The following is a 26,905-nucleotide window of genomic DNA, read 5'->3' as shown; positions in this document are numbered from 1 at the left end:
ATCAAGAAGATTATTAAAGTGCTTTTTGGTTACCCTTTTCTTCCTTATTTTAGTTGGTGTTGGTGGTGCCATGTTAAAGGCGAGCGGTAGAAGGTACTTGGCTATTGTGGTTGAATGCACACTTTCCTTTGCATGGGGTTTAGCACTTGACTTGAATTAATCGTCATTATTCTCTCTGCCATAATATTACTATGCATCAGTGATGAGAGTTATTATTATTATTACCTTTTTATTTAATGTTGATTACATTCTTACCCTACTACACTCCATGGAGGGGGGGCCCAGGATCACCCCACTCCCTCTTGTTGTTCCTGCAGACAGATTGCTAAAGCTCGTTATGGACATGAACTTTGTCGATTTAATGTACAGTAGTCATTAGTTTGAGCTCCAACTTCGTTACTTCTGTTAGATTGGCTTTGCTTGAAATGGTCTGTTACACTTGATCTATTTTCTCATTAGCACAGGACAAATGCCATCAAAAAAAAATCACGGTGGTTCGTCCAACTGTAAGAACCATCTCGCTAGTTTGTTTTACGATTTATGTAGTTCGAAGTTTGCACTGTTTGAATATGGCATTTTTAAAATATAGTTTAGCGATCCTATTAGACAATCCTAACATTTGACTCTGGTATTGAATTTAAATTTTCAATGCTTTTTCTGACGACTAAAATTTTTAATGGTGAGCCCCTTGGGTCATTGCCCAGTTTTTATGTTTTCATGCTTGAATGGGTTATTTTGGTTAACTTTCATAATTAACAGCACTCTTAATATATGAAAACAGGTTTGTCATCTAAATTGCTTGCTCAATTTTTATAGGGCATAGGTATCTTGGATATGAAAGAGTTGCATCGTTAAAAGTAAGTAATTTCAGTTCCCCTTTTTTACACGGCTCTTGACCTGGTGTTTAGCAGGTGTACTCTTGATAATAGAGGTGATTGTCTGTGTCTCAAGAATGTTTTGTGATACTTGTGGTAGTTGAATTTGCAAGTACCACAGGTGTTCTTAAGTCTGATGTCACAGATCAGTCACCCTATTTTTCTGAGTAAATGGACTGGCAAATATGATAAAAAAAAGCTCGTTTATTACTATTTTATTTAATCTTGCTTATTTAATAATAAAATTACAAACCCTCCAAAATTTTCTATGACTAAATATGATAACCTTAGATTTTATCACGAGACGGGACTGATCATTTAAAAAAAAATTCATTACGTGAAGATTGTGTGTGTTTTATGGGACCTGGAGCATGCTTTAGTTGTAGTGCTATGGTGAAAAGTATCCACTGACAAGGTGGTTTATGTAAGGGAGCATTTGTCTCCTGTGCTTAGGGTAGATAATGACAAAAGATGACGCTTTCATCTGTCTGGGTTGGACTGCTTCCCTCTGCGTGGGTTGGGCCCCACACTGAGGTCACCATCAATGTGGTCGATGGTGTTCCCCCTACTGACTCCACTCTATGGACTGTTTTGTGTTGCAACCCCCATGGATCTTAGCTACTACATATTGAAGAGTGCACTCAACCCCCGTAGCAGCCTGCACCGTATGTCGGATTGTGATTCAAGGCTTGGCTAGTGTTTGGCCCTGGAGGAAGTCTGGGCAGCGGCAGCAGGCCTTATCCTCTCCAGATGCCTGGGACTACCAGCAGTTGGTTGTCATTATTTATCACACACACCACGTCCTGGCCCATTACACAACACTCATATTTATGCTACCAACACTCACTAACCAACAACATGTTTTTACTGTGAACATGAAATGAGATGGCCAGAATATCTAAATTAAATGTCATTATAACTGTGATGGCATTGGCTTGTCCTAGTGGGGAAATAGTTCAGGGTAAAACCTAATTTGTATATTTAGAATGTGATAATGTTATTGACATAAAATGGTTTGGTGTGTGTGGTGTGTGGGCACAGGGAAATAGTCTGCCAACTTAGTCCAGTCATTGGTGAGTCTTGGGCCTCTGGAATCAGGAAAGGCCTTTGTCCTGTGCCTGCCGTCTGAAGTGAGTTGTGCCTGTAATGAATGTTGATCATTTTGCATGCCTCCAGCGGCGGCCCTCCGAGGTGTTGCGATCCAGCGTGGCAGGGCTCGGACGTATCCGGCCACTGCCCTTGCACGTCATCCCACCCCACTAACAGCTGCCGCCACAGCTCTGCATGGCTACACACCGTAAGTTTCAGTACCAGACGAGAACAGCAGCTACATTACACTCCTGATGACTTCACGCAGCAGCAGACACAGCAGGAGCAGGAACATCTGCATTGCCTCTACCATATTATGTGATGTTTTAGTCTCATTTTGGTCCATATGCCTGCTGTGGATATGCATCAGTCCATGTCATTATTGTATGAGAAATATTGATGCTATGTGATTTGACTTACTTTTTAATAAGATTTGTTAAATCACCTTTTACAATATAGTACTTAAAGAAATTTTATGATTTAATTTTATTAATTTTGTTTTTACTAATTGGGTGATTCCTGGATAATGATGTAAATAGAATATTAAGAAAGATGGCTAATGTAAAGTTTAAAGTTACAGCTATCATAGCCAAAGTTGATTATTGGACTTCTATGGATCTTTGGGACTGAGCTAAAATGCATGTAACTGCGTGTTGTCTGTGGGGGTGTTGTGTAGTCTCATCCTGACTGTCTCTCATACTTTCCTCTTCTTCAGTATAGTCACCTGAGTCAGCACTTGTCATCTCCTTACACCATGATGTTGGCCTTCTGAGTCCTTTGGGCTGGTAGGTTAAAAACTCTAGGACTTCCCCTCAATTTATTATCAATAGTTGAGAGGACTTTGTGACCATGATGTGTAATGAGATGGTTGAGTGATCTCCTGGTGTATAAATTAGCTGGTACTGCTTGTGTTATTACATCCTCGTAGGTACTGTTTGGCAGTGAAGACAGACTTGATGCCACAACAGACACATGGTTGTGATAACAAAGGACAGGCTGGCTGGCTGTGTAGCAGTGTGAGTAGGGCGTGCCTTTTGGGTAACTAGAGAAAAGCCAGGGGAGGAAGCTACTGAGACTCAGTGTTTTCAGTTTAGCACAGTGTATTTTACCTTTTAGCTGCTGTTCATATATAGTTTTAATAATTTTGTGTGTATTTTATTTTAAGGAGCTTTGTTTTTATTGTGTTAGGAACTAAATTTTGTATGCACTTATGGTATTTCATTGATCCAGTTATAAACATATTTTGTAGAATAACTGTTACTAAGCTTATCCAATGTTATAAAATTACTTACAGAATAATTTTTAATTGCATATTGAGTATGTGTCATATTTTGTTTCTTTTACTAGCAGTTATAGAATTATTTTGAGAAATGTGCATGTTTATTTATAATCCACAAAATAGAGCTATTAAAACTTCCCTGGCTTATCTCTTGCCAGCCAACTTTGGCATCTCACACTTTTGGACATAACTCTTTGTTTAGATCATTACATAATGCTGCTGACACCTTGGGAATGTATTTAACCTCTCACCTGTTGTTGGGAGTGACATTGACTCTGCTAGGTTTATTTTGGACCTCATGCTGTGTATTATTACTTATGGCTGTAGCAGATGAGATATATTACTAGGAGTGCATTGGTATTGAACAGTGCTTTGTAAATTGTCCATCATCTTTAGCTTGAGCTGCACCTATGTTTTTGTTTATTTTCGTTAATTTTTGAGTAGCTTCTATCTTGTTTTACCAGGTGTTGGCTTAGGCTCTGGGTGAGAGGTAATTTATGGAGTCATTAAAACTGTGTTATCCTAGTGAGATGTTTTCATTAACTTTTGAGAGCCACTATTAGTATGTTGCGTACAGACCATCATAGTTGTAGATGATTTTTTTCTGTGTTGTTGACTTGAATGTGTGCTATGCTCTGGATTTATCCTGCACACGCATTTAGCACGGTTTATGCTTGGGGATTTTGGAAATAAGTTTGAATGTGTTTTAATTGTTTAACTTTCCTGTGCCCTCTCTGTGTATTCTGCATTAAGATTAATAGGGATTAATTCTCTAATTTAAAGCAATATGTGAGGATTAAGAGCTTCTTAGACAACTAATTGGTCACTGATTAACCCTGGGTGGTAGATAGAAAACTAAACTCATGACTGAGACATGGACACTCAGACTTGCTACTGACTGCCCCACTGCATAACAGTGCTGACGTCAGAAAATTGCTCATTTACAAAACTTGTTTTGACAGCTTAGTTATAAACAGTTTTAGTAAGTGGTTGATTTTCATGAAAGATGCTGGTTAGCTATCAAATGTTTTAGTATAAACTGGTGAGAAACATTTCATTACCTCTTCAGTTTTGACTGAAATTTTGATAACTAGTTTTCAGTATATTAAGGATCATAAACATTGAGTACCCAATGGTAAGTGAAGTTTGTTAACAGAACAATGCAGTTCTGTATTATAAATATAGATTAGCATTTAGTTAACTGAAATGGCCCAAGTCAATTTTTTACGGGTAAGACGAGCAGCCAAGATATTCAGTTGTTGATAGATGGGAAACTGGTATGAGGATGCCCACAGCAGCACAGCAGCAGTTGTCTAAAGAAACCAGGAGAACTACTTTAACCCATATAGTTCAAGGAGACAGGATGGTCAGTATTTAGACACAGTCACTTACAAGGTCGCTGTGTGACATTTTCTGCACATGCTAAGATTTATCTAGCTACTTTAATATTATTGTAAGGTCATAATATTATTACCAGGCAAATTCATTTGTTGAAATAAAATACTCAATATTGTTTAACTGAGTTTAATATTCATTGGTAATGCATTTCTTACATGTTCAGAATTACAGTACTATTGAAAGCTTGTACCTAAACAGAATCTCATTATAGAGTTTGTTATGTGGATTTAAAAAGAACTAAAGTTAAACTTTTGCCTGGACCACCCAATGGTTTTTGTATCAAAACTTAGTGTTCTGGTTCTCTTGCAGCGGTGTTTATTATGACCCCTTCCTAGCAGCGCAGGCAGCAACAGCAACTCCTCTTCAGGTGAATCCAGTAAGTGCTGTGAGGCTTTCTTTGTTGTCACCAGTCACAGTGCCCTAGACACCTATTTATGACCAGTATTTTACCTTGAGTCGTTATTAGTGATCATTCTTTTTCGTGACAAGTAAATGGTTTGCTGTGTAGTAATGTAGCTTTCTCTAATAGATGAGTCAAAACAATGTGCAATCATTGTAGCTTTCTGAAAATCAGGAAAGTGCTCGATGTTTTTTCACTGTTTGACTAACTTTCACATGGGAATGTTCCATAGGATCCTTTATTATTATTATTATTATTATTATTATTATTATTTTACAATGGGCCACAAAACCTTCCCTTTATTATTGACTTTTGTGCAAAGCATATGAAACTGCTGCCTATCATTTCCCCTTTGCAAAAGACAAGAATTGCTAAATTTAGCCTTCTATGCATATTCTGACTTGAGGATCCTTAGGCCATTTACCTGAATTTTAATTGTAGCAATTTACCCGTTTAAGAAGCAGCACTCAGAATATTTGTGCACAGTCTTTTATTAAAAATTTAACTGAAACAGTAGAATAAATACTATGACCTGTTTAAATGTAGTGTGTGTTGTTCTGAGTGTGGCTGTTATTGATTAATGCTGCACATCATTGCAATGGAATGTAGATTAGTATCCCTTTGTCATCCATTACAGTTCTTTTAGAGAATGGAAAGGCAGTCCAGTTTGAATTTCAATAGTTAAAAATGGTCTTCATCTTGTAATTATGACTTGAGATGGACCTGCTTTTCCTCATACTGCTCTAGCATTTTATAATAGCTCAGTGAAAGGGAGTGGCCAAACAAAAGCATGTGTTGCTTGCTTATATTTCACAGCCTGGCTAATGAGTTACCACACAGCCCTTTTTGCACAACTATTTTTCACCCGTTGATTCATAAGGTCTAACATTTTATTTTTGGCTTGAGCAGTTTTTGCACTGTCAGTCTTTGACAAAGCAGGAATGCTGTTCCAGCAATCATGATTACACAAAGAAATGTCATTTAAAAGCATAAATGTAAATTTTATAAATCATTGAAAATTCTGTCAGTTTTTTAGTTTTCTTTGTCTAATCATCATTTCATCTGCCTGTGGAATTTAATTCTCCCAAACACTTGGATATATTTTTACATTATTTACTGTAGCTTGAATGATGAAGTAGATTGTTTGGCTTGTGAGTTCTAAGAAATATGAATATTTTCTTGGCTGAGAATGACTAGGAATAGTTATTGGTTATTATGTAGAATGTTCCAGGATTCCCATCGTAAAAGAGGTTTGTATTTTTTTTAATTGTATATCATTTGAAGTAATGATTATATAAATTGTGCATATATGTCATTTGATGTCTGATTATATATTATTCTTGTACTCTACAGTAAACTTGTTAATTTTTTGAATTACCGCAACACGCCATGTTATTTATTTATTGTATGCTTGTTTCCAACATTAATAAAATTTTAGACTTCATTTCTTTTTACTTTGTTGCTATATTGCTTGTATGTAAATACAGTATATACTTTTCTTAAGTGGGTGGGTATTGTCTTTAAACATATTTATGTTAACTTCCATATCCACGAAAGTACTACAAGTTGTTCTTCACAGAGTTCTGTTCCAATGATGTTATTTTAAAAATAATACTTATGATACTTCCCTTATTTAACTCTGAAAGACTTGATGTTTATTGAGTTTCAGGTGTTTAGTTTTGGTTGTAAATTTTTTATTTGTTTAGTTATTGTAGCCACTGTTTTAATCTTGGTCATAAGTATTGACTATTCTATATAAAAAATATGCTTATCATATACTATTGGTATAATTGTATACTGTATATGCATACATGCATGCAATTACATTTATGTATGTATGAACACATCTGCACATGCATATTATACATATATATATATATATATATATATATATATATATATATATATTATATATATATATATATATATATATATATATATATATAATATATATATATATATATATATATATATATAATATATATATATATATATATAATATATTTAGGCAAATATTATTGTTTGCATTATTTACCTATGTTGCTTTTACTTTTAATACTTTATTTCTCACTGCCTTGCCCATCTCAGTTTCTTTATGTGAAAATTTAAGAATTTCCTAATATTTTTCTTTATAGTACAAGGTGTTCTTCTCTAAAGTCAAAATCTTGAAAAGCACCTTTCCTTGAATTGTGAATGAGAAGTTTTATGAGAAATCTGTAGTGAGGTCATTGTATCATCTGATAATCATAATGTGCTGAATTCAAGACTTTGTACTTGGCTTAATGTTTGTATGTTTCTTTCTATAAGGTTTCATGGTTTCAAATGTCTTGCTCTCATTTTCTTTAATCAGTAGGCACAAATTGAGAATCTTGATGTCTTCCTTGCATCTGTTTTTTCTTTCCTTTTATTTTCTAGTATAGTTCAATTTCATTGTTGCCCCGCCATATTTCTTTCCCCACACCCCCTTTTGTCATAATTTGCAAGGTTTATCATCTTGTATCTTTTATTTTAGCTTTTTTATGGTCTCCACAGTGCAACGTCTATGTGTAACTGTATTCTACTTTAAAAGCACTTGTTCTAGATATCATGTATAAAGATTTCTGAATTCATCTATTTTTTTCTAGAGTTGGTACATCTTTATGTCCCCAGTCCATTTATGTTTATCTATAACTCTGGGTTATTCTGGTAGATGAACTACTGCCTCATTTTGGTGTTATAGTTGTTCCTTGACTTGCACAATTGAATTCTATTTTGCACAATTGAATTCTATTTTGCTTTGGTGAGTGTAATATACATATGTATTACACTTACCAAAGCCTTTAGTACAATATTTAACTATAGGTATCTGTGTTACTGTTATTTCTACATTATTGTTACTATACTGTACTTACCACTACTACGTACTGATAATAATAATAATAATAATAATAATAATAATATTAAATCACTCAATGTTGACCTAATAGTGTTGTTGTCAGCAGTTTGTGTCATGAGTGGCACACTGCTGACAGTGCTGTAAGTTTTTTACATGTTTGGTTCCAGCTGCATTGCTTTCCATCTTGATCTATCATCTCTTCCCGTTGGTCTCTTCTTATTGAACTTTCCAACAACTTCCATAACTTTTTCTTGGCTCAAATTTCATTCCCCCATTTAAGAACAAATTCTTGGAACCAGGCCTTAGAGTTTAGGAATGAGACTCTTGCCTGGGTAATATAAGTAAGTTGAAATATGAGATGTATAAGATGTATTTTTATTATTTTATAGGGTTTAACAGTATTATTGTAATCAAATAAATTTACTATTGTCCCCTTAAATATGAAATGATCATCCACTTGAAGCACTTTAAGATTATATACAGTAGCTGCTATTGAGACTAATAATTGTCTGTAAGATCGACCCCACATAGAAATGGGAAAAGATGCAGTTGTCTGTGTGGTTATCTGTGTATTTTCTCATTCTATTTGTTCTAATTTTTTAAAGTTTAGTTTTAAGTATCTCAGTTGTTTATGATTACATAGGGTAAATATAATGAGCTTATTGACCAGTATTTCATGCATGCAGTTTTTCCCTTCACTAGGAATAATAGTTACAGTCCAAGCCCCTTTTTTTTTTAATTTTGTTCCTGTGACCAGCCTTGCTTACTACTATTAATAGACAGTATAAGATTGCAATGTGTTGAGAAATAAAGAGGCTAAAACTGTACGTATATTATTAGTAGAAGGGAACTGTTTTCTATGACCAGAAAGAATAGAATTCTGATAGGAAGGATACATGTGAAATATTTGATATTTAGAAAATATAAAATCTCAGGATTTTGGAAGGTTAGTTGACCTATAATTAAATATCTTTTTGTGTAAAGGGAATAAGATATTAAATATTTATTCATAATCCAAAATGGATGAAAGGTGTCCCTGGATATTTGATAGTTTCCTAATGCAAAATGCTCCATCTACCTCTGAAGTTATTTGTGTGACCTGAAGGTTTTTTAACTTTGGAATTTCAAGTCATACATGAATTGCTAGAAGTTACTACTGTACTAATGCTACTCTTTCAAGATTTCTCTTATCATTTATAAAGGTTATTTTTAAATTCAACAATGCCAAATGTTCTTGTATGCTTGTGTGTGTACATGTGAGCGTGCGTGCATGCATTTAGGACTTTCACCACTTGCATTAAGTGCACACTAGGACTTGTAGGGAACTTGTGGAAGGTGCCAAGCCACAGTATGTGGATTAAAAGAGAAGATAAATCACAATTGGAATGATGGAGGTAGTACCCCTAGAATCTGTTGTGTGAAGACAATATGAACTGGAATAATGAACCATTAAAGAATGAGATGTTGGAAGAGGTTAGGAGAACCTTGAGTAAAATGAGAAGTGACCAAGCTCCACTTCCATTAGGAACAACAGTTTAACTTCTGAAAACAACTTAAGAACAAGTAATTATAATATGTAAAGTTAAATTTCTGCAAGAAAGGTCATGAAACATCCTTAAAAATAACAGATATCTGTAGTTTAATTGCTTGTAGGAGAACCACAAATTAGATCTTTATAATGAGGCAGCTATAGTTTTACTATGCTGCTGTGAAGAGATTATATATGGCATATTTGTGAATCTTGTGAAGATATTTGACAATTGGGGGTAAGTATAATTAAGAAGGTAATTGTGGTGGGGTTGGGGGGAAGTATAGTGGAACGCCATCGCTGTTAGAAAATTTTTTGGATTTTTTGTTTCTATTAATATAGAAATTTCTTTGGCTGGAAATCTGCTGGTTGATATTGTCAAGTTTATCAGAAAAATTGACTAACCATTCTCTTTAGTCCTAATCTCTGTCTCTGGAAGTGCATTAGATACTAATATTTCATCCAGTCATAGGAACAGCACAAATGTAGTTCAGTTTTGCATAGAACCTTGTGGCTAGGTTGCATTACATTGTTAGGATAAGTCAACTATAGTTTTCAAGTAGTTTAACAGAAATCACAAAGAGAAAGCTGGATCAGAGGTTCATATGAGTTGTAAAAACTGAACAAGAGAAAACTTGAAACTGGACATTATTGCAGTAAATTTGATTATCCATGTGTATTCATTCTTAACCCCTCCGTTTAACTTTAAATTATTCAATATCATAAAGAATCTTCCAAAAGCCAGTGGATTGAAAAATGCATTATGGCCACCTTTTGTATTCACAAGCATTTCATTACCAGTAATTGAGTTTGCAGATAAGAAACAGGACTTGAAAATGCTTTTTAGGATGCTACAAGAGAGGAATTTAATGCTTTTTTTACCCAGGCTTTAATTGATACTTTAGGAAAACTCTCCACATGCCAGTAAACATAGTAACTTTCAGTTAATATGCTTAGTCATCTTGGAACATTCAAGAAAAGTTAACCTTTTATCTGCGGTAAAAGAAAGAAAAATGTTTCTTTAAATTTGGTTGCAAGCCTCAGCTTGAGCTGTCCTGACTCCTGGCTCTAAAACACCTTACCAGACCCAGTAGAATGGTTCCTGGCCAAGCTAATCTGTTTAGGGTCAGCCTTTTCATGGAAGGGTTATTAGTCTGACCCTTCATAATTAGTACCTAGAACATTTCATGGTACTTACTATTGTGTATAAGGAAGGTATAGTTTTCATATAGCCCAAATTTTTTTTCTTCAATGAATGATAATAATTGAGGGAGAGACAGTGCTAAAGAATGAACAAGATCAGAAAAAATAATATTGATGGAAAGTAAAATGGTTCTGAGTGCTGAATGGACGTAACAAAGAAACTTTGGTTCCAATTATGGTGTGCTTCACAAAGTTTCATTTAGATTTTAATCCTTACTTGGGTCAAAGGTGGGAAAGTAAAGGCTGGCAATGCATTTGGGGTCATAAGTAACACTCCAAAAACTTTCAGTACTACTTACAATTCTCAGTTAATTTGATGAAATCTCAAGGCTTTCCATGATTGTTATCAAACATTTGTTTTGTAGTCTTGTGTATGGTCAAGTATTTTATGGTTTAAGCAGAAAATAAAAGTAATGTTTTTATTTTCCCATATTTAAAATATTACTGTAAAAAATTCAATTTTTAGTCTTACAGTGCTAATTACTCTGTAGGACAGTACTTCATCGGTCATGGAATTATGCAATTCATTAAAATTTGCAGAGCCCACAAAATCATTCCTTTTTGGTATGGTTCATTTTGAAAAATAATAAGGAGCTATAATTTATAGAAAAGGTTCATCCATCAAGCTTGCTGAGTACGAGTCTTCGTTGTTAAAATGTTCACAGGGAATTTCAAGTTATAAAGTTATTCTGACATGCTAATACTAGAGATCAGTGTTAAGCATTTTTCTTGAATGTTACATTAATGACAGGTCAAGGTGATTTAATTTAGGACTGAAAAATTTTTTAGGCAATAATAAATGTTTACTGAAGCTAATTTTATTCCATTGCTTTTTAAATTGCTTTAGTTTTCTTGTAATCTCAAGTAGACCCTAATTTGAAAATACTAAGTGCTAATTGAGTCATTTTGAGTAAGATGATTATTACACCTGTATTAGGAAACCTTTGGAAGATTTTTCAGGTTTAAAAGTGTTCTTTGCAAGTAATTTTCTAAAACAGCCTTTTATCTTAAAATAGCCTTTTATCTAATGTGTTTCATATAAATTTTGACAACTAGAAGTTGTGTCATTGAAGTTATTATTATTTTAAAGGATTGGTTTATTCAGACCTCTGAGCCTAACAACGGCTCTTCTCCGGCTGGTTAAGGAATATGAAAAGCTCAAGTCAGTTTTTTTCATTTACAGTCAAACTGAAATGCTTCACATTTTATCTGTTGCTTATTACATAAAGTATGTGCTTATATCTTGTTCATTTTTAATCTTCAGGGAACTCAAATTCTTTTAACAGGGATTTCCAAGTTGAATTATGCTCATGGGCAAGTCCTTAGCAGGCACTAATCCTTTGTTTTTAATGTAGGCAAATATTATTTGTAACCTAAATGTTTTTGACTATCATCAGCTCATAATGTTGAGTCCTTTTTCAACATCATTAGTAATTATACAGTATATTATGTTTAATTTAGACATTATTTTGTAGCAATACAACTATGAAGGTGACATTGCTTCTAGGAAAGCTTTCAGCAATAGGAGATAAATCTGGTATAGAGGATGGTTATTTTGTAGTGTACAAATGATTATATTTGTGTTACATTCTAATTGTAAAACCATTGCAGTATGGGTTCTTGGTTATCTTTTGGTGCCAGACTAAAAACATGCTCTCTTCCATATGAAATTTTTCTAGCTTGTTTCTGATTATAATTTTGTACAAACGTCATCCCCAACAAAGCTGTAAAAGCAATAATTATAGTGATATATACTTTATCATTGATATCTATCAAGTAAAGAGTTATAAATTTACAAGAAGTTGCACTGTGGTAATGATAGAACAGTTTTAATTTGCGTCTTGATGTTAAGGCTGTCCTTGCTGGCGGTGGCGTAGTGTTGCATTATGTTGCTTGCGCTGGCTGTGTGTTGTGCATGAATAAGGAGCCACCCCCTTTCATTACAGCAAGCAGCTGCAGCCGCAGCGGCAGCAGTGGCCCAGCCTACTGCGGTCAACCCCGCCGCCGTTGGGGTCTCCGCCGCACAGCTCCTTAAAACACCAACACTTTCTGTCTCAACGGCTCCACAGGCAGGGTATGCAGCAGCAGCAAATGCTTACACGGCTGCTGCGGCAAGAGCATATGGAGTAGCTGCGGCGGCCGCCCAACCTCCAGCAGTAGCTGCTTACCCCACAATTGCAGCTGCCGGGTGAGTTACTTCACATTGTTTGGAGGTGGTGTCTGCCATTGTTGCCTTAAAGACGAGGCAACTTTAGCAGACATCAGTTGTAAAGAGATGTGCACCTTTATATTTATATTCATTGCATAATGATCTCAAGATAGTAGAGTACGTACAAAGTAAAAAAAAAAAATTTTTTTTTAGGTGACAGCTCTTTGATTTTGTAGGGGCATCTGAGCATCAAGGGGTCTGTATTTTTGGAGGCTTTCTAGAATTGATGCTCAAATGGCTCTGAAGCTGAATGAAAGGTGTGAAAATGGGTCAAGTTCTTTCAGAACACAGATAAGCTTTGTTCATTTTTATTTTATATATACATGGTATGTGATGTAGTGTAGGTCATCACTCTAACACTTGGCTGAAGGTTATTGGAAATTAGTTTTATGAGGGTCAAGAATTTTTTCCCATTTCTAGATGTGATGCTGTAATTTGTTGATACTGGTGTAAAAATGTATAGATTTTTTGGTAATGTACAGTACTATATGAAGTTTTCATGACTTTGTAGTAGTAGTCTTTATATGTCTGATATGACCATCATTTTTGGAGAAATTACATTTGGATTCACGTGAAATATAGATTGAAGTTTGAATTTACAGGTGCAGCTATGGGAGTTATGGACCGTGCATTTACTCATTTGAGAACTATTACCATTCCAGTATACTCCTTTTTTTTTCCCACTAGGAAAATTAACAGTGATACAGTGCAGTGTGAAAGGTTAATTGATCTTGTTATAGAGGACAAGTGTATTTAATAGTTTTCAGTCAGCATATTTGTGATAATTTAAGATTAGCCAAAAAACAAAATGGGATATGTATTCTCAATAACTGTTTTAAATTGCATTAGATTCAAAGAATTTAGTAAAAATCCCTGTATTTGCAGGAATTTATTCATTCATACTTCTCAAAGTACAGAATATTTATTTGCTACAGGTCATGTAATTTTGAATTCTGTGTATGTTGTTTAAGCCAGAAAATTTATGCAAATGTTGGGTGTTTAATGTTTTACTACTTTTTTTTAGACTTATTTTCCTGCCAGATTGATATGAAATACTTTGAAGGTTTTTCCTGTCTTACTTTCATTTCATTTATTTATTTACTATACATACAGTACGTCCCTGTACAAAGTTTAGAACAAGGGGAAAAGGATACTTCTTTATAACTGGGAGAAGTATTTTGTTCACCGTTAATATTGTGATGTGTCATGGCTTTCGTGTGTAACCATGCCAAAACTTATATTGACCTGTTGATCAAGCTTTATTCATTAGACTTTTTTTTTTTTTTTTTTTTTTTTTTTAATCAAAAGATGCAAAGCTGATATTAGTTAAAAACCTCTGTCCATTAGAAATAAAAATACTAGCATATGAAGGCAATGAAAGGATTATCTGGAATTTCATAGCAGAGAGACATAGGATTTGCAGGAGTAGTGCAGTTTTTCATAAACTCCAGAGTATCAGCAGTAATAGAAAAACTGCCAGAAAGACCGACACAATTATACATTAAAGATAATCAAAGTTCCATAGTACAGTGTAGCTGACTAATTTAATGAAAATAATTTTGTTCCCATAGCTGTAATTTTTTCTTGGATTTTTAGGATTTGGCTCTTATTCATTTTTAACTAGATTTGTACTGTAGTATTTCAAAAGAATTTTGTCATTTCTGGCATTTTACTTCAGTAATAAATAATCTGTTAACATCAGGTAGTATTGATTTTTGCTCCACAGATTATTCATATTTAAGTTTTCTTTTATAAAGCTGTAATCACTGATATCAGTGTTTTTTGTTTTATATAAAAAAGGGAAAAGTATTTTTCTGTCTGCTGCAAATGAAGCTGTACTAATATGTTACAAACAATCATACATTTTCACCTTGGTATGTCTGTTATACTCTAGTTTTTCTTTTACAGTTCATTATGTGTAAAGAGGTTTTATCTCTTTAAGTACTATATATCAGTCTTTTGGAGCATATGACTTAATATCAGTACATTTTTATGTTTATAAACACTGCCCTTGTAAATTCAGTAGTTTTCCCCCCAGAAATTGTTGACTTTATCAAGCACAAGTGTTACGGTAATGACATACATGAATTTTAAAACCTTATGTTTGTGCAGATCACATTTCTCAGACAATTTGGCTCAGTTATAGAGTCGACTAAACATTGAATTGTATGAAATGTAAATTTTGAAAACTGCTATTTAAGGTAAATCTAACATACATGTATATAATGTTTGGATCCATATTTTAATGTAATACTTTTTGCAAATGAAATGAAAAAAAAAAATAGTTTTCCTCAGGTTAATACTATTGGAGACTCTACGATTGTTTCAAAAATGATAGATGACAAAAATTTTGGTAAGACAGAAACTTGTTGAATGCATGCTTTTTAAATATTTTTGAAGTAAGCGGTGTTCCTGGGCAGTGTACATAGTTTACAGTGGTTTGCGGCCTTGTGGAGGGTGGTTCACAAGTACCACTTGTAACAGGCCAATCTCATCCTGTAATGACTGCACCTTTGTCTTCTTTTATTGTATTTTTTCTTCACTTATTTGCCTCTTGAGGTTTTGATAGAGGTTTTAATGTTTTAAATTGGTTGGAGTGGCCTAAATCAGTAGGTAGCTGTGTTGGGACAATTTAATAATAATGGTTATTATTATCCATTTGGGAAATCTCACCCCCTGTAATCACTACACCAAGTGTTATGTCATCACTTGGTGTGCTTGACAGCTAGCTTAAGCTATTTTTATTATTATCCAACAATACTGCAGCAGCACTTATTAATATGTATAGGGGGATAATGCCTTCTTGACTGATTGTGTGTGCATGGGAGTGTGAGCTGGACTAGTCACTGGGGTTCTGCCAGATGGATTTGCCTTTTCATTGTTATTGGATACAATTACCTTACATGAAATGGCCTAAATGCAATGTAACCATCTTACAAGCCCCTGTGGAATGGAAATGTATTTTAGAAATATTGTAGTTAATCATTATTTTTGTTTCACCATCTTTTCTGCATAGTGTTGAGTTACACTGTAGGAACTAAAATGTGCATGAATTTTGATATAATGTTTTATACTTTGTCTCATGTTTGGGTTACATAAATAGCTTCGGTATTGCATGTTGCATGGTAATAGCACTTTCACAGTTATACCAAAAACTCAGGTCAATTAGGAAGTAAATAGGAGATGAAAAATTATGTGTAGGATGCAAGTGGAGGAAAAAAATTGCTCTTTTGTTAGCGGATGAAAATGACAGAAATAACTTATTATGAGTTGAAGTATGGAATTTGACAGCTGTTGTAAGCATAAATGAGCAATGAAGACCAGAAGATTTTACTGCTGCAATTGTAAAATCATTATTCTTCCTGACTAACTAGCACAATTGATTCAGTTAGTATTATCAGGAATTTTGTTTGATATTTCCCTTTAGTTATATGTAATAAATAGTGGAGTGGACTTTGTGTCATGGTTTCAAAAATTTGAGTTTTAAAGTGTATTTGTTTTATTACTAGTGCAGTATCTTAATTTTTAAAATTTCTAGTTTGATTTTGAATAAATTGGGGAAAAAGTATTTTACGTCGCACATCATAACTATATGACAGTTTTGTTGAGCATAATGATTTAGGTATACTGATTGTATCGTGTAATTTTTTTAAATTGTGACTTAACTAGATTTCCAGAATTATGTAATTACCATTTTAAAAGTAGAGTGAATACAGAATTTGGGAATCTTATTTATAAAAGCCTCTCAATTCATAGTCCGAAATTTACCTCCTTAAGTATTTGCATTATTACTTATGTAAAAATATTTGTTAGCTTAATAGTTTCTTAAATTAATTAAAATCATATAATACTGTATTTGTAACCAAGTTTGGTGAAGATCAGTATGTATTCGGAAATCTCCTCCCCTTGTTAAATTTGTGGATGTTTTATTGTTTAGTTGTAATGAATATTAGTGTTATACAGGTTTGATGCAATGTTCTTGATATTCCATATTCATTGACACATCACATACCTGTTGCTTGAATGAAAAGCAAAAACATGGTAGAAATGTTCCTATTTATTTATATATAAAACGTATAAACGTATATATATAATATTAGTTTATATATACAATATAGTATATATATTATATATATATATATATATATATATATATATATATATATATATATATATATATATATATATATATAATATAATGTTTCAGTGGTATAGGATTTTGAGTTGTATTTGGTTTAAAACCATTAGTTTGAATACCAAGTTCAGGATTTTTTCTTTGATTTTTTCTTAACATTTTGATTTTGATTAGCTAGTACTAAAAATAAGTACTGTACTGTTTACATGCCCGGTGATGGATAGCTAAATGCATTTTAAAATAATCTAATATCTCTCTGAGCATGGTATTGGGAAAGTGAATTGCCTGAGTTTTTGTGCTGTGCCTACTGATGATCTCTGTAGTCGGGTAGTTAGTCTCACACATTATGTACTCCAGGACCCGCTTACTAATGGAAATTTTTTCCTCTTTTTTTTCCCGTTCAAAGATCGATCTATTACAGTGCCTATGCTGACAGGCCCTACCCAGACCCATACATCGCTGCTGCATCGGGTATTGGACCAGTGGCAGGCTATGGGGTAAGAAATACTTCTTGGCATTTTTTAGTTTATTCCTTTAGTTCATGATATGTTTGGAAGTAACCATAAACAAGCTCTTACATATTTTCTGAGATTTTTGGTGGCAGTGTTTTATATAGATTGATAGAGATATATGTGAGGTTGCTTCTAATATAATTTAATAGATTAACATGACAATGCGATTGTATAATTAAATAAGATTAAATGAAAAATATATATATATTTTGTATGAACTTTGTTTTGTATTGACCGTACAGAATTGGCATGAACCTATTATGCAAAATTTCAAGCTTATGTACTTATATTTAAGGGGTTCGGCATGGCAGGACCTTTAAGTAATGAACAAAAACTACAAATCTACAAGTTAAGTTTTATAAAAAGAATTTTTTTAACTTAGAAACCATTGCCTTAGAATGTCTAATATGTGTAACTGTTGACATAAACAAAAAGTTAGTGGTTTTGTTAGGCTAGGCTTAGGAGGTCTTTGTAACTTCTCACCTTCTATACTTAGTATGAAGTGGAAGTTTTGTTCAAGAATAGAGGCTTGTGAAACCGGTAAATGCGAGAAAGGTTTTATTTTTAAAGAAGAAATTGGCATTAATTTTTTTGAAACTAAATATATTAACCTTCAAGAGCTGGGCTAAAAAAATCAATATGCTTCACCCCAGGCCAGGTAAACTTTGATGTCAGCCAATTTAAGAAAAAAAAATTTAAAAACCAAATGCACAAGGTGTAAGAAAAAATTCTAAAACATTTTTCCTACCTTCTATGAGAAGTTGAAAATGACAAGACAATCACAAATTTTACCAAGTTATACATGATTTTTTTAATACATTTTTTTAAACATGAAAAAAATTTTGAGTATACTTGTAAAACATTTCTTAAATTAACTGAGATCGAAGATGCAGTAACTTTTTTGGATTATATGTACGTATTTTTTATATTTCTTTGCAAAATTACAATTATAACTTGATATAATATAAAAGATAAGAACTAAAACTAATAGCAACCCCTGGGTATGTTTATGAGCAAATATATAATAAGACATCATGTGAGAGAGAGGCAGTACTTGCTCCCTTGAAGTTAAGATCACAACCAACTCATGTATGAGGGGATCCTTCCATTAAGGGTTAATATTAGGATAGCTAAATCTCAGGTTATTTGGGAAGATGATATTAATAAAGAGCTGCTCTGCAATAGGAATGAAGAAATTTTACCAAATTCAGTGTGCAATATCTTTCTAGTTGGATATATTTGACCAAGAAGGTAGTAGTAAGGTCAACCAAGGGGAGAGATGAGGAATTGAAAAAAGGGTGAATGAGAGAGAATGCAGGGATGGTAAATATGAGAAAAAGAGTAGCCAGGTAATAGAAGTTTGAGGAGCATCATTAGAACAAGAGAAAGGAACAGAAACTGATAAATTTGCAAAAACAATTAGGTAATCAGATAAAAACTCGCATAAGATTGGAAAAAGGAGACATAAACCAGTAAGCAGGAATTTGGTTAACAGAGCTTTATGCCCTAGAAATCAAGTACAAATGATTCTCTAGTCACATAAGGTGAACCAAAACATCCTCAGGGGTCTCTACTAATAATAGAATAGTTTTGAGAATTGACCAGCATTAGAAGTTAAGGCTAGAGATTTATTAGGAAAAAAAGGATATGACCAAGAACCAGGTGTATGGTGTGGAAAAGCACTTTTTTATATATATATATATAGTATATCTATAATATATTATATATATTATATATCATATTATTATATATATATATATATATATAGATATATATATATATATATATATATATATATATATATATATATATATATATATATATAGCATTAGTATTAATAAATGGTAGCACATTTTTTTATAAAGAATTAGTATTAATAAATAGTAACATATATAAGACAGAAATGACTAATGTACCTTCTTCCTTGGCTATCAGTAGCAGTAAATTGAAGTTTTAGCAGCAAAATTTCATAAGAATGGTACAGGCTCTGTAGTGATTAAGGTCATGACTTTAGCTTCAGGTGCTGTTAGTTAATGGCTATCCAACATCAGTCCCCTCAGTGATGGTCAAGGAGAAAGATTAGTCAGACTACCAGGAAGCTTTGATTTTTGGGGGGGTTTAGCTGACAAGCATCTCATAGAATAAATACGGTCTTCTATCATATCAGCTTTTTAAAATCTAGTATTTTGCATTGATTCTTAACTACTTTTTTTGTGCTGTGCAGCTGAATTTATTTCATATTTGTGTAACTTTTATCATCATTTAACTTTTTATTTATTTATATGTTGGTTAAAACTAAATTTTGCACGTGGCCATCCGTTGCAATTTGTTTATATTATGTTCTAATTAATGTTTTTTTTTTTTTTTTTTTCCAGGCGGTCTACAGAGGAAGTTACAATCGCTTTGCACCATATTGAGGACCTGATATGTGCATTCATCAAATAACATGACAAAGCTGTTATCAATTGCTCATTAGAGACTATGTTGGTCTTTGCGACTATAATTATATACAAAAGACTCAGTTCCCAGCCCTTGACCATCTCTTGTTAGAAATAACCATAAAGTGTCTGTTCATGTCGTACTGGCAGAAGTCCAGTTGGTGTGACACTTTTGGACAAAGATTTCTGTTTTGGCAGCCAGCTATCGCACTGTATGTGGGATTCATCCAAAATTGTTCAATAATATTCGTGAAGAATTCACCGGAGATATCCCATAGTCAGGCTCTGTCAGTGGTTACCACTTCAACGTAAATAAATGGTGGCACAACGTTGGTAGGTGTGTGATTGTTTTGTGTGTTAGACTTGAGTATGTGAATGAGGTAATTGAAGTTGTGTGGCATCCAGTGTACATTAGATGGCTTGGGCTGGAAGGTGGTGTGTTGCCACCCACACCAACCTGACCAACACATGAACTCTGTGCTGTTGTTACCATTTTTCCTCTACTGTTTTGTATAAGGGCCTTTTAGTGATTTTCTGAACACTAGAAACTTCAGTTTCAACTATTGTAGGCCATTTCTGAGTCATTGAACTACCATGATTTGTTATGTTGAGTAGGCATGGCCCATTTCATATAATATTTATGAAATGAATTGTGCATTTTTTAATGTATTCAACGAAACATTTGACAAGTGTGACTCTTATAATCTATACTTGTACAGTGTATGTTTACACTTCTAAGATAACCAGTAATGAATCTCAACTTCTGATAGCCCTATTGATATTAGCTATAGAATCTCATTTATTACTTCAACTAAGATCTTTTTAATTTTTGAAATTTCAATTGTGCACCATATGCACTTGATATTTCTAAACTCAAAAGTTATTTTATACATGGTGCAATGTCGGAACATATTCCTCCCTCAAGGCATTGTAATGAAAATGTTTTTGGTGTTAAGTAGATTTTTGTATGATGCAGAACCCCACTCTTAAGGTCACATATAGTTTCTAAGTCACAAAGGGTATGATTTTGTCAAGATTGGTTTTTTATTTATATCGTATAATAGTAATATTGAATAATTTTATTCTATTATATTCATATAATTGTGAAATAGAATCAGTTGTAGCCAAGACAATCATTTATTTTAAATTTGACATGGCTAGAAAATTTATTTACATACTGTCATTTACTAAGTTTGCTTTTACAAAAAAAAAAAAATGTGTGGGTTCTTCAATATACCTCCTTTTTTAGGTCAGTACATTTTTGTAGGTTAATTATCCCTTATCCCTGTACAATATTTGTAAGTTTGCACCAAACTGTTGAAAATCAAAGTGTTTTTAGTGAAGATGGACAGCACAATCATTTTCTCCATATGCCCAAGGTGATAACTCTTTGTGAATGTGCATTTCCCAGTAGCAATGTGATCAGTCTGTGCAGTAATATGTGAGCTCTTTTCATTAATGCTCATCTTAAATGACAAATGTATTCATTATATTATTGTGTCATCAGTGTCCGAAGTATCAGTGACGTGTATTTTCTCATGTTTTGTAACTGATGGCTTCTGCTGTTTATAGCAGTGTGGCATTATGAGTGAAGGGTATAGTGGTGTTCGCACAAACCTCAGGTATCAAACCAGCTTGACCATTATGATTGACAAACCCTGCCCTGGCTCACCACCTGCTTCTCTCTTTTTTAATAGTTATTTTTTTCTAGCACTTTCCCCCTACTTGTGCAGTTGTCAATCAATTTGTGTTGCAATGTCTTGGTTTCTTTCTGCTGTGAATCATTGTTTTGCTTACCTTTGGGTCAACGACACTTCAGGACAAGGAAGTTGCAATCTTGCATTTCCCCCTCCCTGATTGGCACAATATGAATGTTGATCAGGTGCAATAGGGACTTTTAAATATTTCTTAGGAATGACAGTATTTGAGGCATATGAAGTTGTATCCTGTTCTAAATCCTGGATTGTGACTTGTCCATAGAGAAGCTGACCACATGGGGATTGTCAGAACCAAAGATATCAGTATTTGTCCACTCTGCAAGTCTCCATTCTGTGCTATGCTTATCGCCACTTTTCTAGTTTTAAACGTGCATAATGTTTCCTGTATTTTTGTTTATCTGAGAGTCAAGTGGCAGTCTGGAATAATAGAAATGAACCAAAGATCTATTAACTGTTGTCGTACATAGCATCATTTTATCTTGGTTATGCCACATATGTAATCATAGGATCCGAGACATGATCCATATTGGATGCCTTTCCAAGTTCCAGCTTAAGGCTTGTGTTTGGTCTAAGGCATTCTGGCTGGATGTGTGGTACAGTATGTTGACTGCACTGAAAAAAAAAGACAAGGTGTATAATCAGCTTGTAGACAATATAGTGCAGTAGTGTTAAATCTTGTGCAGCTATTTTAATTTTCAAAACTCATGACTGAAAATGGCAGCAATTTTGGACTTAAGCAGCTACATTCTCTCTCAGACTAAAGAGTATTGTATTGAAATAATTAAGGTATTTACCCTACTCAAGGAATGCTTGATAGGTTACTACAATTCACAGTGCAGGAAAGAAACCAGACAATAGAGATGTCAAGTCTTCCTTTTTAGCACAATGGATAATTTGTGTCGTGTTGTGAATCAGAGCACAAGAGAGATTAAATTATTGATTCCTTCAGTAAAGCACAATGGTGAATGTGTATCGTAACGTCCAGTAAGATGATATTTTGTTTGTGTTCACTTTTCGTAATCTGTGTAAAAAACTTCACCATTTTTGTATAATGTATTATTGTGTAATGATATTTAGTAATGACAAAAGAGTAATAGTTTTAGATAACTTTTTGCTCCTTTTAAAAAACCTGATTGTGGTACTGTACAAATCTGCCCTGTGTTTACTCTGTATAATAAATAAAATATGAACATTAACTGCATTTTTCTTTCACAACATTTTTGTTCCTAGAAGATTACCAACCCACTGTCTTTACAAATGGGATACACTTTCAGCCAGCTGGAAATCCTAACAAACTTTTTGCAAGGTGGTTACGGTAAATAGTTACCAAGGTAGGGCCAGAAGTACTGGCCACCCAGATGGAGTGCACTCAAGTCCACACAGTACTTTTGGTTGCACTCTCTATAAGACGTGAATGTATTGATACATATATTGAAACATCATGTTTTCCTGTCTCTATAATGGTATATTTACTTATATCATTTTAATTTGTTTTGTGTATTTGTTTTATTGATCGCAATGTCTTATTTTAGACTACACTTTTTCTTGGAATGTTATAATGGTTTAAGTCTCTCTCAGATGTGTAGATGGAGAAGATCAACGCAAGACATGGTTTTCAGATTTCAGAAGTTCCAGGAAAATGGTCTCCCTTTGGCTGTTCCAGAGTTACTACTACAGTTTATGATGTACCTTGACCAGCATGAGTCAATGGATACAGCATTTACCTCACAGCTTTGGAGCCTCTTCGGTGGTGCTTCTTCCTACTCCATCAGCAGCGTATCCCTATCAGAGCTTTAGAATCCCTCCGTGATGGAGCTGACAACTGAAGTGCATACCTTTCACAACTTTGGATCCTCTTCAATGGTCTCGTTCCTACCCGGCTCCATCATTATCAGAGCTTTTGAACCTCTTTAGTGATTGCATTGGTGACTGCAGCTTATTCCTCTAAACCAGTGGTTATGTCTTTTTCTCCCACTTTGTTGACAGTGTATCTCTAGCAGACCTTTGGAGTCCTTTCTGCGATGGTGTATTCTGGTGCTCTGATGCTCTCATGAAACAGTGTTTGACAGAGTCGACACTGTTTTTTGAAAGTGCCCCTGGCTCTCCTGCTCCAGCGTGGCCACCTCGCTGACTAGGGGTGTCATGTCCAGCCATTTCTTGTCCAAAGATATTTCACTCCAGGCAGAGATTGGTGTCGTCTTCCCTAAATCACCCTGTTCGTGTTCATAGGCAGGATGACAGGTCTCCTGTTAGACCCTGGTAGTGAAGGGTTCATAAGTGCAGCCATTTACTCCTGGGTCCAGCATTCCTATGACGGACATGAAGATTCTGCATGATCACAGACATATTTCCAACCTAAGCCCATGTCACCTCATTGTTCACACATCCGTGATATTAGTTGCCATCTTTTCAGAACTCCTCCCTGTTCACGCTAACCAGAAGGCCCTCTGATTATCATTCTACCTTTCAAGACTATCTCCAGTTGCATGTCCGAGTCCATGAAGACACACATACCTGCAATTAGTCTTCCAGTCAGCCATTCGGCCTTGCTCCTCAGCATCTCGTAGTCTCAAGTTCTCGCTCTCATTGGAGACATAGGATCTGTCATTCGAGTTCACACACCCGAGGACGTGACAACACGGAAGTATGGTTGTATATCAACACACGGCCGTTGCAGAGTGTGGAACTTGTCTCAAGATGGTGTGTCCAGGAACGGATCATCAACCTCGCTCATATGAACGGTTGAGAAGAAAATGGGATAGCCTATGCTTCGTTCATTCTGTTGAGTGAAGAGCATTGATGGAACTACAATGGATATCTAGAATGATGCAGAATCATGTCCACAAGTCATCTGAATCATGCGAGGTTACAATCACGGGCGTATGAATCACATCCACAGCAGTCCGAGTCTTGCTTCGGGCCACCTGAATTTCAGCGGTGGTTGCAGTTTCTCCTAGGAGAATGCAAAACAGAATGATGGCATGGTACAACCATGTACAAGTCATCAACAGCATGTCTGTGCAATGTCTTTCAATCACATAGGTAACTGCCAACAGATGTTGTTTATGCCCTTCATAATGCACCAACGTTTAACACTATTCATAATGCAAGATGACGGGGTCTTTCTCACAGAATGAATTAATTCAATCAGACCCATACAGCCATCATTGAGGGAATTGACAATGTTTTTTTGCATTAAGCTAGAAACTAACACTTTTCAGGTAGGAAAAAAACTTTTTTTCATTGTTCACATTTGAATATTGACTCTCAGCCCTTTAACGCCGATTGGACGTATTAAACGTCGACGAAAATTGTCTGTCGGGTGCCAATTGGACGTATGGTACATAGACGAAAAAAAGTTTTTTTTTTTTTAAATTTGTGGAAAAATAGTTATAGGCCTATTAGGCAAAAACTTTTGAATCATGCGCCTTGGGGGATGCTGGGAGCTCACGGATCAAGGCATTGTTACCCAGGGGATGCTGGGAGCTCACGGATCAAGGCATCGTTACCCAGCGCGCGCAAGCGCAAATTTCTTTCTCCTCGCACTAAATAGCATCAGTGACACATCTCAAATTATTTTGTCACTTTGACATAATTTTTGCACCATTTTATATTAGCCGTTACATGGAGTATTATATATAAAAATGTGCACAATTTCATGTAGAATACAACAAAAAAACAACTCATGGTTGTAGCTTTTATTAGTTTTGCAATATTTTCATATAAATAACGATAAGTGCCAAATTTTCAACCTTAAGTCAACTTTAACTCTACCGAAGTGGTCGAAAAACGCAATTGTAAGCTAAAACTCTTATATTCTAGTAATATTCAATCATATACCTTCATTTTGCAACAAAGTGGAAGTCTCTAGCACAATATTACGATTTATGGTAAACTTATGAAAAAAACTTTTTCCTTACGTCCGTGCAGTAACTTGTCCGAAAAAATCATAAATTTTTTCGTCCGATTGTCGTAATGTTTGCATCATTTTAAATTAGCCGTTACATAAAGTTTTATATATGCAAATGTGCGCAATTTCATGTAGAATACAACAAAAAAACAACCCACGGTTGTAGCTTTTATCAGTTTTGAAATATTTTCATATAAATAACGATAAGTGCCAAAATATCAACCTTTGGTCAACTTTGACTCTACCGAAATGGTAAAAAAACGCAATTGCAAGCTAAAATCTTACCTTCTAGTAATATTCAATCATTTACCTTTATGTTGCAACAAATTGGAAGTCTCTAGCACAATATTTCGATTTATGATGAATTTATGTAACTCTTCCGGAAAAAATCAAATTTTTTCGTCCGATTGTCGTAATGTTTGCACCATTTTAAATTAGCTGTTACATAAAGTTTAATATATGAAAATGTGCGCAATTTCATGTAGAATACAAGAAAAACAACCCATGGTTGTAGCTTTTATCAGTTTTGAAATATTTTCATATAAATAACGATGTGCCAAAATTTCAACCTTCGGTCAACTTTGACTCGACCGAATTGTCATAATGTTTGCACCATTTTAAATTAGCCGTTACATAAAGTTTTATATATGAAAATGTGCCCAATTTCATGTAGAATACAACCAAAAACAACCCATGGTTGTAGCTTTTATCAGTTTTGAAATATTTTCATATAAATAACGATAAATAGAAAAAATTTGTCCTTCGGTCACCTTTAACTCGACCGAATGGTCGAAAACTGCAATTGTAAGCTACAACACTTACAGTCTAGCAATATTCAATCAATTACCTTCATTTTGCAACAAACTGGAAGTCTCTAGCACAATATTTTGATTTATGGTGAACTTTTGAAAACAGCTTTTTTTTCTGTCTGCGCGTTACAAATTTATGCATCATATTGTGATAATATTATTTTCTCTGTTGCCTTGATCGTTTTACAATGTGTTATATACCAAAATGATCGCAATTTAGTGTACAATACTAAGAAAAAAAATTAACTTGTTAGCTTTAACTGTTTTGCTCAGCGCGATATGTATACAATTATATATGAAATTTTTTTCGCGCTGTCATATATCCCAATATTTATATATGATAATGATATTTTTTCATTTCTGATGGTTGCATACTAAACTTCAGGCTATGACAAAAAAAAGGAGCCAAAAATGAACTCTTAATCTTGAAAACTAAGCGTGCTGTGATTTAAAAAAAAAAAACATTTTTCAGCTTCGGTGCTCACTCGCGAACGCCGCCGGCATACGGGAGACGATTTTTAAAATAC

At 34.2% G+C, this 26,905-nt stretch overlaps 1 protein-coding gene across 18 annotated transcripts in view; it reads left to right on the top strand.

The window, feature by feature from the left end:
- Positions 1-22,855, top strand: part of LOC135221889 (RNA binding protein fox-1 homolog 1-like) — a 192,372-nt gene extending 169,517 nt beyond the window's left edge. For 6 of the 18 annotated variants that reach the window (XM_064259859.1, XM_064259860.1, XM_064259856.1 and 3 more), the window contains 6 exons: positions 2,052-2,172; positions 4,951-5,017; positions 12,594-12,835; positions 17,398-17,488; positions 17,799-17,852; positions 19,879-22,855. In XM_064259859.1, coding sequence (XP_064115929.1) covers positions 2,052-2,172; positions 4,951-5,017; positions 12,594-12,835; positions 17,398-17,488; positions 17,799-17,852; positions 19,879-19,920 — 617 coding nt within the window. In that variant the 3' untranslated portion in view covers positions 19,921-22,855. Of the gene's footprint in view, positions 1-53; positions 94-2,051; positions 2,173-4,950; positions 5,018-12,593; positions 12,836-17,397; positions 17,489-17,798; positions 17,853-19,878 lie in introns of all 18 variants that reach the window. The other 12 variants (XM_064259867.1, XM_064259865.1, XM_064259857.1 and 9 more) reach the window with 10 other exon arrangements.
- The last annotated feature ends 4,050 nt before the right edge of the window (positions 22,856-26,905 follow it).

The sequence above is a fragment of the Macrobrachium nipponense genome, chromosome 3, assembly GCF_015104395.2.
Source record: "Macrobrachium nipponense isolate FS-2020 chromosome 3, ASM1510439v2, whole genome shotgun sequence".
NCBI lineage: Eukaryota > Metazoa > Arthropoda > Malacostraca > Decapoda > Palaemonidae > Macrobrachium > Macrobrachium nipponense.
This window is presented reverse-complemented; position numbering and strand designations above follow the sequence as displayed.